This window comes from Leuciscus leuciscus (genome assembly GCF_965113295.1).
Source record: "Leuciscus leuciscus genome assembly, chromosome: 21".
In the NCBI taxonomy this organism is placed as follows: domain Eukaryota; kingdom Metazoa; phylum Chordata; class Actinopteri; order Cypriniformes; family Leuciscidae; genus Leuciscus; species Leuciscus leuciscus.
Window position 1 is genome coordinate 12423254 of NC_138745.1, and position 12535 is coordinate 12435788.

A 12535-nucleotide genomic window follows, 5' to 3' on the forward strand; every position below is an offset into this window, starting at 1 on the left:
GATGTATATCACGATGTTATGATGAACTATATGCCTTTCTCTACTGACGTTCTGAGTTTCTAAGGATACTGACTGTTAGAAGGCAGCTGTCTGACTCTGAGATGGTGAACGGGAACATGGTTCGTGTAACATTAGCAGCAAATTATTAGCTGTTTGATAACATAGGCAAACCAAAGGCTAATCATATTAATTACCTTTATGTGTCCGACGTTGTAAAGAGCGATACAATTGTGCAGTGTTTACTACAGTAACTTGAGTAACCGAGTGGGTCTCTGAGCCGGTGTGAGTGGAGGCGGGGCTAATATGCATATATTTATGGTTTCGCGTATACTAAATGAAGCAAGGGTGTAGAGTTACATTCAAGCTATTTTAAGGCATTAAGAAAAGAAAAAAAATTGCAGGAAAAAAACATTTAAATATGTAATTTTGGTGATCAAAGATGAATTTTAAGGGATAAAATTATTGACTACATGGGGACTTTAAAGCAATTATTTTGTACTCATACTGCTGTCATTAAAATGTTAATTTGTTATGGTAGAGAACAGTCAAGTTTTTTCAGCATAGTTATTGTTTTGTTATGATGAAAATGAGAAGCACAGCAGAGTGATAGCTCGAAGAGCACAAATGTAATTTAATATGATCTGTGAGTAACTTTATTGGTGTCATCAAATATACTCAGATTCTTCTCAAGTGGACTGTCATCTTTTATTCAGTTAATTTCCTCTCTCTTTGTCTTTCAGGACCTGAGGGATGTTTGGCTCAACTACCCACCTCATCCTTTACAGGTGTGAGCAGACTTGATTTTTAATGTTCGTCATGCACCAGTGTAAAAACACATACATACACATTCATCAGACACTTGGGTAAATATCTAGAAAAATAACAAAGTGCAGTAAATGGTCAAAATATGTGTGCTACAAACCAGTGTGTTTATAACTGGAACTGGCTGAGACCAAAAGCCTCACACATTCAAGTTCAAAATGGCTGTGCCTGCTCTGACATTAAAAATAACGTGGATATATATTGTTTCAATATTTGCTAATGTTCGTTTGTGCAGGGTAATTTAAAGGCAGTTTACCCCAAAATTAATATTGTCGTCATTTACTTACTCTTGTTGCTCTAAACTCACAAGTCTTTTATTTATCTAAAAAGTCACAAGTGAAGATATTTTTTATATTCTGTAATCATGTTTGTCAATCCATTGAGAATCCATGCAGGCAAAATGTTCAAGCTTCAAAAAGTACATAAAAACATTGTACAAGAAGTCCATATGAATTGAGCGGTATAATCCAAATCTTGTGACGAGACCAAAATGGAATCTCAAACATGCATGCTTGATGCACAGGGAAATAATGGAGTGCTTGAAATAAAACTGCCTAATTCATATGGATTTTCTTTCTGAACTTTTTTTAAATCTTGAAAATGTTGATTGCCTAGACTTTTAATGGATGGACAAAAAAGAAAAAAATATTAGATGAATGAGGTCTTATGTTTCAAACATGAATTAGGACAACATTTTGTACTGAAGAAATAGAAATAGAAAGTTTTATTATAAACTAATGACATTTCAGCAGTTTTTTAATTTTTTATTAAAGAAAACTGGTAACAGTTTACAATACGGTTCATTAGTTTAACTACCTTAGTTAACATGAACTAAGAATAAACAATACTTTGTTAATTTATTAATCTTTGTTAATATTAATCTCAACATTTACTAATATGTTATTAAAATCAAAAGTTTTATTTGTTAAGTGAATGCACTGTGAACTAACATGAACAAAGATTAATAAGTACTGTAACAGATGTATTGCTCATTACTAGTTCATATTAGTTAATACATTAACTAATGTTAACTAATGAACCTAATTCTAAAGTGTTATCAGAAAACTGTAACATTCATTGTATTAATAAAGTAGTTCAGTTTATTTAATGCATGAAAGCTCACACTTCATGTTCTGTTGTATGTTTAGGTGCAGGAGACACTGACAGACAGGCAGTTGATCGAGTCGTCTCCGGTTCTGCAGAAACTCACTAGTTTTGAGGACGCCATTGGAGTGCTGTTCACTCATGTCCGTCTCCTCGCACGGGCCTTCACTCTGCGTACAGTGGGCTTCAACCACCTCACCCTGTGAGTGCTTCAGTGCGTCTGGGACATTGTAATGATATAATGTATATAATGAACACTCACTTGGCCACCTTATTAGGGACACTTTACTAATACCGGGTTGGACCCTCTTTTGGCTTCAAACCGCTGGTTACGTATGTAAACGTGGTTCTGTGAAGTCCGGATGACCCCCAGAGACGGTGTTATATGTTGGCACCGCAAGGGCGTTGTTAGGCACGACGTGAAGCGAATAGCAACAGAAGTTACATTATTTCGCCATTAGATGGAGGCAAAGACTGTCTTTATGAGTGAGTCAGAAACATGATATCGAAACGGACATTCAAACAGATTTTTTATTACGAATATAGGACTGACCTGAAGGAAAATGCTATGTCTACTGTAAATGCAGGTACACTCGCTTACTCAATCTCTCACAATACTCTATAAGCTTCAATGAACGATATCAATGAGAACATATGTTTGCGTTGCTAAGAGTGATTGCTAGGGGTGTTGTGTAGTGATACATAGAACCGTTGGGTGAAGTGGTCATAGCCGTGTTTTATTGTGAATAAAACGCAGCTATTGACCAATCAGAATCAAGGATTGGAACTAACCGGTTTATTTTAGTGGATAATCGCAGTGGCAAAAAAAATATTTACCAACAAAGTCACGTAGTGACGTGAGCTGAAGGAATCTAAGCCACTGCAGCTCAGCGCCCCACCTCGAAGCACCTCTCGCAGTGATAGGGAACTCTGGGGGTCATCCAGAATTCACAGAACCACGGTTACAAATGTAACCAGCGTTCTGTTTCATTCCTCCTGACCGCCAGAGACGGTCGTATATTAGTGGATGACCTACACCAACAAAGTCACGAGGAAAGTAACTTACATCCTGTGAAGCAGCAACAATGACGATGTAGTAGAACCTCGCAAATGTACAAGGAGAGGACCATGTCGCTGCTGCACAAATGTCTTTAAGTGAAACACACCGTTATAAAACACACCTGAATGGCCGTGCACATTTTACTTTCGCTTTCAAATTCAGCCAAGAGTGAGGCGAAGTGAGGTGAAATTTGACGACTGCTGCTGATCTGTGCTGCAACTCTCATTAGGAAAAGTCTAAATTGATCAAACGCCGCCTTTTTTTTTTTTTTACTCTGTTCTCTAACTGAACTAAATAATTTTTCATTACTTTGAAAAATCAAATAAGTAACCACCGCTTAAAAAACAAACCCCAAACAAACCCATTATTATTGTTCCGTCAAGAGCAGTAAGTGATTTTCTCAATGTTAATCAAACAACAATTGACAGTAAACACAGGTGATCGGAGGATAGTGCATGCCCTCCTGCTTTTTGCAATTTGATGACTTTTGTAAAATAACTTGTTTTGCTTTTCAAAGTCGGAGTGGTTTCAGTTTCATATGCTGTTAGCTCATTTATTGATAATAAATAATTGATAAATAATATTGATGATAATAAATAATACTTTTGTAGCTTTAACAAGAATACCCAGTGAATAGATAGCCTTAATTCATTCAGTGAAGTCTAAACAGTGTTTTATTTTTACATTTGATTTATTACATTTCTGTTGCTAAATAACCCTAATGTTGGCCTACCTGAAACCCTAAACTCCCTGGTTTACACTGATGTAAAAATGACGCTTACTTTTTATGTAGCTAATGCTACAGTAAAACACTCCTGTACACTTTCAGAAGTTGAAGGGATGATTTCTTCTCACATAAATAATGTGAAAAAATGTATGTTGGTTATATCAATTTTAGTTTTTAAATACTGGTATATTTAAATATAAATGTAATTTATTTTACATAATTAAATCATTATCGTATTGTAAATCAAATATCGCATTATTTAACGTGTTAAACCATATTGCATTTTTCTTCAATATCATGCAGTCCTATTAGTTAACTATCGACTAGAGCTTCATGAAGCCAATTTATGTGTCTGCAGAGGCCACAACCAGAGGATGGAGTTCCTGGGAGATTCTATCATGCAGTTGGTGGCAACTGAATATCTGTTCATCCACTTCCCAGACCATCATGAAGGACATTTGACAGTGAGTATATCCATCATCTGGTGCTCATGTCCCCCTTCCATGTAAAGCGCTTTGAGTACCTAGAAAAGCGCTATATAAATGTAACAAATTATTATTATTATTATTATTATTATTATGTTATGGCCAAATCACAGCCATGCTGATATAGAGCCATTTAAAAAAATATTCTGGGGTCATGAAGATTTTGTGAAAATGATCAAAAACCCTGGCGGTAGCTGGCAACGTTTTAAAAAAATGCTGGCGGGGAAAGAGTTTTTTCAAAATGGCAGAATCTTTCAGGAATGAAACCAGGTTTTAAACCAGGAAATTATTTGAACTTTGCACACCACCTTACGAGGCTCAACATCATAAGTGATGTTAGAGGAAACCGTGATAGGGATCTACATCTATCTACCATAGTTTTTAAATTGTAAATATGTGAATCCTGTGCCAACAAACTCCCTGGTCTCCCCTACTATATAGTACAAAAAAAAAATCCAGCCACTTCAGTCACTGGTTGGCCATCCCACCCAGAACATAGGGGGACAACACCACAGAATGTGTTAGGGAATGATATAATCAAGATGATGAGATCTGTTTAGTCAAAGTATAACATTGTTTTGTGTGATTTTTAGCTCCTGCGCAGCTCTTTGGTGAATAACCGGACTCAGGCAAAGGTTGCAGAGGAATTGGGCATGCAGGAATATGCCATCACCAACGACAAGACCAAACGGCCTGTTGCCCTGCGGACCAAGACTTTAGCCGATCTACTGGAGTGTAAGTTTGACATATATATATATATATATGTATTTACTATAAATAATATAATAATTATCAGAGGAACGAAAAGTCAAATTAAAATTACAAGAAGTGAAATCCTTACAAATCCCTGCGGTCCTACAGAATGTTTTGTTATTTATTATATAAATGATTTGGTGCAAGCACTGTTATTTTTATTTATTTATTCACTGTACTTTTTTTTTTTTTCAGCATTCATTGCAGCTCTTTACATCGATAAAGACCTGGAGTTTGTGCACACATTTATGAATGTTTGCTTCTTCCCACGACTCAAGGTATGGCAAACTTATTTGGAGATTAACAAAGAATCAGGTTACTTGATATTTTTTACCCATATTTACACATCTGCACTTATCTGGAGCACAATCTTATGATTTGAAATGTTTTGTTTCAGTCTTTCAGTCTTGGAAAAATGTGGATGGCAACAATAGACACCTGGCACATTTTATTTCAGAATCATCATTGGCTGGTAGAGAGGAAAAGTAAAAAAAACTGTAGTATTTTATTTAAAATAAGATAAAGAACCTCACGTCATGCGGAGGCAAATTAAAACATTTGTAGGCTAAACAAATCATAATCAAGAACCGGAACTATCCATTTTATGAATACTTTAAGAATAATGCACTAAGCTTTCAATCACAAATGAAGACATGAGCAAGAGAAAGAGAACAAAGAGGGCTTCTTTACTATTCAGTGAATAAAAGTTAGTTTAGGAATAGTTGGGAAAGTGCATGATATACTAGTGTAGTCTATCCATGTAAGCATTAATGCATCTGGAACACTGTAATAAGGCCATGTGGACTATAGGTCTTATGCGCCAGAGAAACAAGCATGCTGCTATCTTTAGAATTTTGTGTTTGAAGTTGAACTTCTGTTTTTGTGGTAGCTTTGTATTTCTATGGCATTCTGTCAAAGAGTAATTAGCTAGTGAAGTGGATTTACTTATTGTAGAGTTAACTGAAGTTATCATGAGCATTGTAATGTTTGAAGTGGATGTCATAACAAATGTCAGTAGACCGGAAAGATTTAAAAATTATTGCGGCTCATTCATAAATCCGTAAGATCTTACCTTCATGCTGTGGAAATACAAACCGGAAGACAACACAAGAAGTGCAGTGTTGAAAAGGGGCGGGGCTACATAATCTTGAACTTGTTTTATGTACATTTCTGCATATACCTATTTTCATAGGCTGTTAAAGAAATGTAGAATCATTAAGAACTTACATGAAAAAAAGTTTTCTTCTCTAAAAAAGTTGGATTGTGTGTACCATGCTGCCTTGCGCTTTGTGACGAGTGCCTCTTCACGCACTCATCATTGTACCTTGTACGAATTGGTGGGTTGGACTTCTTTGTTTCAAAGGAGAAAAATACACATGTTGATGTTTATTGCTAAGGCATTGTTAGGAAAACTACCAGTTTATATCTGTCGTCTTTTATCGTATTACACCTGTACTTATAGCACTAGATCTAGTGCTAAATTGCTTTTAAAGGTTCCGAGAGTACGTTCAGAGTTTGGTAAAACTGCCTTCTCTTCCTATGCTCCCTGGTTATGGAATGAGCTGCAGAGTATAATAATGATAGAAGCACTCCCCTCTTTAAAAGTTTTTAAAAATCTCTTATTGACCAATTTAAGGGAAACGTGTGTATGTTTGGTTAAGTAGCTTTTGTTGTTATTTCGAGTGCTGGACAAAATTTTATGAAAGATTCTGAGGTTTTTTTATGTTTGTATGTTGTTTATGTGAAACTTTCTGTGCTGCCATTTTGGCCAGGACTCCCTGGAAGAAGAGATTTTATATCTCAATGGGACTATCCTGGTAAAATAAAGGATAAATAAATAAATAAATAAATGAACTAACATTTAACAATGGACATAAGGGTTTTTTGGCCCTCACTCTCTGACCCCATGAAGGTCGCTGTCTAATTTGCACCCTGACCAAGATACATTTGGGGAAGCAGTAAATAATTTTATGAATGCACTTAAAAAATGCAGAATCAAATTGTTAATCGAATCACATTGAATCTCACTGAGAATCGTCTCAAATCTAATCGTTCTGAATTTGCAAATATCATTCTTGAATCAAATCGAAAACCTATGACTCGCAAATTGAATCGATTTACTGTTTATCCAAAGATTCACAGCTCCACTCCACTGTGTTTTCTATCTAAAAACAAAACAAAAAAACACTGAAATAAGGTGCCGTTTACACAGGACATGGTCTTGTATTCTAACCTGGCTGTTTTTAATTGTCATAGTCTATTGCTGTGAACACATTTTTAAGACACTGTGTCAAGTTAAAAGTAATAAATCACCCGATAAAGCACTTGTGGTTGGGAAAAAAGGCAAGAACATGTTACCTTGTAAAAATGAACTGTGATTAAACCAAAAAGTGAATATTCTACTTTTTTTTTAAAGATCACTTAAAACAGGGTTTCTCAAACTCGGTCCTGAAGGGCCACTGTCCTGCACAGTTTAGCTCCAACCCTGATCAAACGCACTTAGCTGTGAGTTTCTAGTGATCCTGAAGACACTGATTAGCTTGCTCAGGTGTGTTTGATCAGTGTTGGAGCTAAACTGTGCAGGACAGTGGCCCTTCAGGACCGAGTTTGAGAAACCCTGACTTAAAATATAATTAGCTAGCTTGCTACTCGACACACAGCAACACAGAACCGGCTTGCTGTCTGCACTTACTACGCATACACTGCAAAGTTTGTAGACTGATCTATAGGAATTCATCATGAGACGTTTCTGGTCTTAGCCTACACATCCAAATCCACATTCAAAGCCTTCAGCTCTGCGCCAGTGGACATGTGCCTGTGTCTGCTTTTGTCCTAAAATAACTGCTGTATCTTGTGATTGTTTTGTATTTGTATATAAAAATGTTAAATTTTTCAATGTACTGCTGTTTGACCAGTTTAATTATTGTTTCAGGAGTTCATCTTGAACCAGGACTGGAATGATCCAAAATCGCAGCTACAGCAGTGCTGTTTAACCTTGCGGACAGAGGGCAAAGAGCCAGACATTCCTCTATACAAGTAAGAAGCTTCTGTCCATAAACATCCTTTGATAGGAAATCAGGTCCTGCATTTTCACACGGCATGTTGCTGCACAGAAAAGACATGAGCTGTATAGTAGCACATCTATACAGTCTATATGAACACCGTGCCATGTGAAATTATTCAAACCCCTTTATTTTTTACGCATTTTTTGTTGCAGCCTTATGCTGTTTTTCCACATCAGTTTACACTCTATACCCCAAAATGACTGCAAAAACCAGATTATTGATAACTTTGCAAATTTATTAGAAAGAATAAAACTGAATCCGTACTCAAGTCCTTTGCTACACTTGTAATAAAATCCCATTTCTCTGGATTATCTTTGAGATGTTTCTACACTTTGAAAAGGTGTACACCTGTCTATATAAGGTCTAACAGCTGAAAATACATATCAGAACAAAAACCAAGCCACAAGGACAAAGGAACTGACTGCAAAGCTCAGAGACAGCATTGTGTAGAGGCACAGATCTGAGGAAGGCTACAAAAATGTTCTGCTGCATTGAAGTTTTCCAAGAACACAGTAGCCTCCATCATTCTTAAATGGAAGAAGTTTGGATGGACCAGGACTCTTCCTAGGGCTAGTCGTCCAGCCAAACTGAGCAAAACTAGGAAAAGGGCCTTGGTAAGAGGTGACCAATAATCTGATGGTCAATCTGGTTGAGCTCCAGAGTTCATGCGTGGAGATCGGAGAACCTTGCTGAAGGACAACCATCTCTGCAACGATCCAGCAATCCAGGCTTTAAGGCAGAGTGGCCAGATGGAAGCCTCTAATCCGTAATAAAAATTAAATCCCACTTTGACTCTGAGAATAAGATTCTTGGAATTGAGGCCTCGATTCGAATCGTCATGTCTGATGGAAACCAGGCACAGCTCATCACATTTTCAATACCATCCCAGAAGTGAAGAATGGTGGTGGTAGCATTATTCTGTGGGTGTTTTTCAGTGGCAGGAACTAGTCACAGTAGAAAATGCTGCTGAATACAGCAAAATACAGAGATATTAATGAAAACCTGGTCCAGAGTGCTAAAAACTGGGCCAGACATTCACCTTCCGACAGGATAATGACCGCAAAACTGCAAACTCTATGAAAGTGGCCCAGACTTGAACCTAATCAAACATCTCTGGAGAGTTGAGACTTGCTATATAGTATATCGCTATGTGACTATACTGAAAGGGTTCTAAACTCTGGCCCTCGAGGTCCACTTTCCTGTAGAGTTTTGCTCCAACCTTGATCAAACTCACCTGCCTGTAACTTTCCAGTAAACCTGAAGACCTTGATTAGCTTGTTCAGGTGTGTTTGATTAGGGTTGGAGGTAACCTTCAAAGTGGACCTTGAGAACTCTTGCTATACTGTATGTATGTGGGATAAAGTTATACACTTGCGGGAGTGTATAACTTTACTGCAAGAGTGGTTGAGAGTGCAAGAGTGGTTGCTAGGGGTGTTGTGTAGTAATACATAGAACCGTTGGTTGAAGCGGTCATAGCCGTGTTTTATCCTGAATAAAACACAGCTATTGACCAAACAGAATCAAGGATTGGAACTAACCGTTTTATAAACATTGGATATTCAATGGTTGAGTTGTGATACTTTTTCTGTAGCTTTAAGGCATGTTGTTATACGTTTACTTACATTTACTGCTGTAAGGCCACTGGACTGTTTAAAGTCCTATCCTCTCTTTTTTTATTCTGATATAATAATAGTATAATGTGACCACAAATCCACTTAATTGTTCCGGTTAAGTGGTTTGGCTCATCTCCAGTGTGATGCTCCTCATCTTGTTTTACAGAACACTTCAGACAGTTGGACCCTCTCATGCCAGGACCTACACAGTGGCAGTGTATTTCAAAGGTGAACGTATTGGCTGTGGAAAAGGACCAAGGTACTAATAATACACTCATATACTGCATTTCGTTGCCTTGTACCTGTACTTGTGTAATGACAAAGTTGAATCTAATCTAAATCTAATCTAATATATTTGCCCTCATTGCTACATTGCTGGATATCTCCTCTTATAAATGTTGGCAGTCAAAATTAAAACTGTTGGACGATAGATTTTCTTCATTCTTTCTGACAAACAACAAAAGATAATATGAAATACAGTATGTGCACTGTTTCTACATTTTTAAATTGCAGTGTACAGTGTTTATTATAAGGGGGTATAATACGCAGCTCAGTACTCACTACTCGAGCACTTTTAAATAAGCTACTCTTTTACTCTGACTCAAGATGGTTGTTGGGTTTTTGGAAAAGTAATTTTACTCTACTCGCACTACATTTTTTGTAAAGTAATTGTACTTTTACTTGAGTATATTTTTATATACTCTTTCTACCTCTGATCGTGTACTTTAAGTACTAATACCACAATGCCGTTTATAGACATGGATCTGCATGATCGAATCAAAGGAAACTTTTATGGGTTTTATGTAAATTACACTGATACTGGTGCATTTTAAAGAGTGGTCTAAACTACTATTGATTCCCTTGTCATACAAAAAAGAAGCAGCTTTTTCTTTGTCATCTAATCTTTCCACACCATACCAATGTTTATGCTAATTTTGTGTCTTTGTCTTCTGGCTTCAGCCCTTTTCTGCTTCTTTGACTGTACAGATACTGAGTTTATAACTCATTATTTCCATCCTTTCTTCTTTCAGAAGATCTGAAAACCTTCACTTTCACCTTCAATTCCCTCACACAAACCACTGATGCATACATTTTTCCATCTACCTCATTTATTCCAAGATATTATATGGTCTTCTGATTGTTTCAGTTTTTTTATGTTGACACAATCAGACTTCAGTTTTCAATATCCTTAGGAGGTCATACAATCTTGATTCTATACTTTATTCTAACTCTCTACTTCGGAGTCTCGTCAGCTTTAGCGAAACTTTTTTCTGTTTCTATTTAAGTCAGAATTTAAAGCAGAACTGCAAATACTGTGCAAATATCCCCAGACTATCAAACTACCATCTTGTGTGACTGAGGTGGTTCTTTTGAAGTGCAGTGTTTGGTTTTTGGCTTTCACACCTGAAAATGGCATAATTGAAACCCTAACTTCAACACCAAAAAACAAAACAAAAAAAACTCTCATCACACACATACTATGGACAATCCACTAACTCACAAATTAGATTTTCACACTGGACACCTAAACGGAGCATATTTTCACTACGCATATTAACAGATTAGAGCATTCACACTGACGCTGAGGTGAAACAGCAGTGCAGAGCAGAAGCAGCTGTGCCACGATCGTTTCGGGGGAGAGTTTATTTTTGCTGCACCGATCAATCTGAATTAAAGCCAGAGTGCATAGAGAGTTAACATGAAAAATAACAAATGTCACCATAAAATCATATAAGTGAGGTTTTCAGTGTTTCACAATCACCATATTACATACAGCTCTGTGAAAGAAGAAAAGAAAAAAAACTAGAAAACATCATGGCCAGGAGATTTTGCCCATACTTAAACAGTCTGTTTAAATGAATAAAACTAGAGGTATATCTTAACTTGAAGATTACTTTTATCACGTAAAAAAAAAAGAATTATATATATATATATATATATATATATATATATATATATATATATATATATATATATATATATATATATATATATATATATATGTATATGTGTATATATGTATATATGTATGTGTGTGTGTGTACACACATTTTATATACATATGTGTATGGGACAGTAGGAGGGGAACACGGTCGCATCGCAGCAGAGTATGCTGCCCATCATAAATATAATGATATAATCATAATACACGACAGACAGTGGTCGTCAGAGAACACCTGAAAAACGTGACAGAACGGACAGTACTCATCTGTATGCAGTACAAAAGCCGCAGTCCTGTGCGTGACAAACACTGCCCGTGTGAAAGCACAATGTGTGTGTGCTGCTCCCGCTCTGCATACACACAGCTTCTGCGACAGGCGTTACCAGTATCTTGTGAGCTCATTGGCAAATGTCAAAATCTTTAAACTTTACAAAACATTCTAATTGCAAACCATGTCATCAGTTTGCCATGTTTGAAGGCTCTATAACCAAGAATTTGGTATTTAGATGCATTAAAATGTTTGGCCTCTCTTGAATTTTAATTTATAATATCTGGCTGTCAAGATAAAGTGGATAAAGATCCCTACCGTAGATTATTTGGGTCATTAAATCCATGCTGGATGTAATCCTTTCAGTAGAATGATAATGATCCATTTTTTGAGCAACTAAACATTTATAACTTTCCATTTTATCCCAACAGTATTCAACAAGCCGAGATGGGTGCAGCCATGGATGCCCTGGAGAAATGTGGGTGATTTTGTGAAAAGCTTCAAAAACATTGTCATTCTCCATCAATAATCACAGCTATTAATCATTCCTACATGAGAATGTTTCTTTTAAAACCATTTACAGTTTTGTGCAAAATACCACAGTGTCTTGTGCCAAATGACACCTGTTTGATGGGGCGGGAGCAGTGGAAGTTACTTTTGCAATTTAATTTGGTGCTGCTAGTGGTGCAGAAATGA

The 12535-nt window shown here is 36.6% G+C and overlaps 1 protein-coding gene across 2 annotated transcripts in view; it reads left to right on the plus strand.

The window, feature by feature from the left end:
* The window catches only part of drosha (drosha ribonuclease III), a 36474-nt gene that overhangs the window by 21990 nt on the left and 1949 nt on the right, over positions 1 to 12535 (plus strand). For both annotated transcript variants that reach the window (XM_082152684.1, XM_082152685.1), the window contains exons 23-30: positions 741 to 785; positions 1971 to 2128; positions 4072 to 4177; positions 4792 to 4933; positions 5147 to 5229; positions 7884 to 7987; positions 9796 to 9888; positions 12271 to 12317. In XM_082152684.1, the coding sequence (XP_082008810.1) occupies positions 741 to 785; positions 1971 to 2128; positions 4072 to 4177; positions 4792 to 4933; positions 5147 to 5229; positions 7884 to 7987; positions 9796 to 9888; positions 12271 to 12317 (778 nt within the window). The remainder of the gene's footprint in view (positions 1 to 740; positions 786 to 1970; positions 2129 to 4071; positions 4178 to 4791; positions 4934 to 5146; positions 5230 to 7883; positions 7988 to 9795; positions 9889 to 12270; positions 12318 to 12535) is intronic.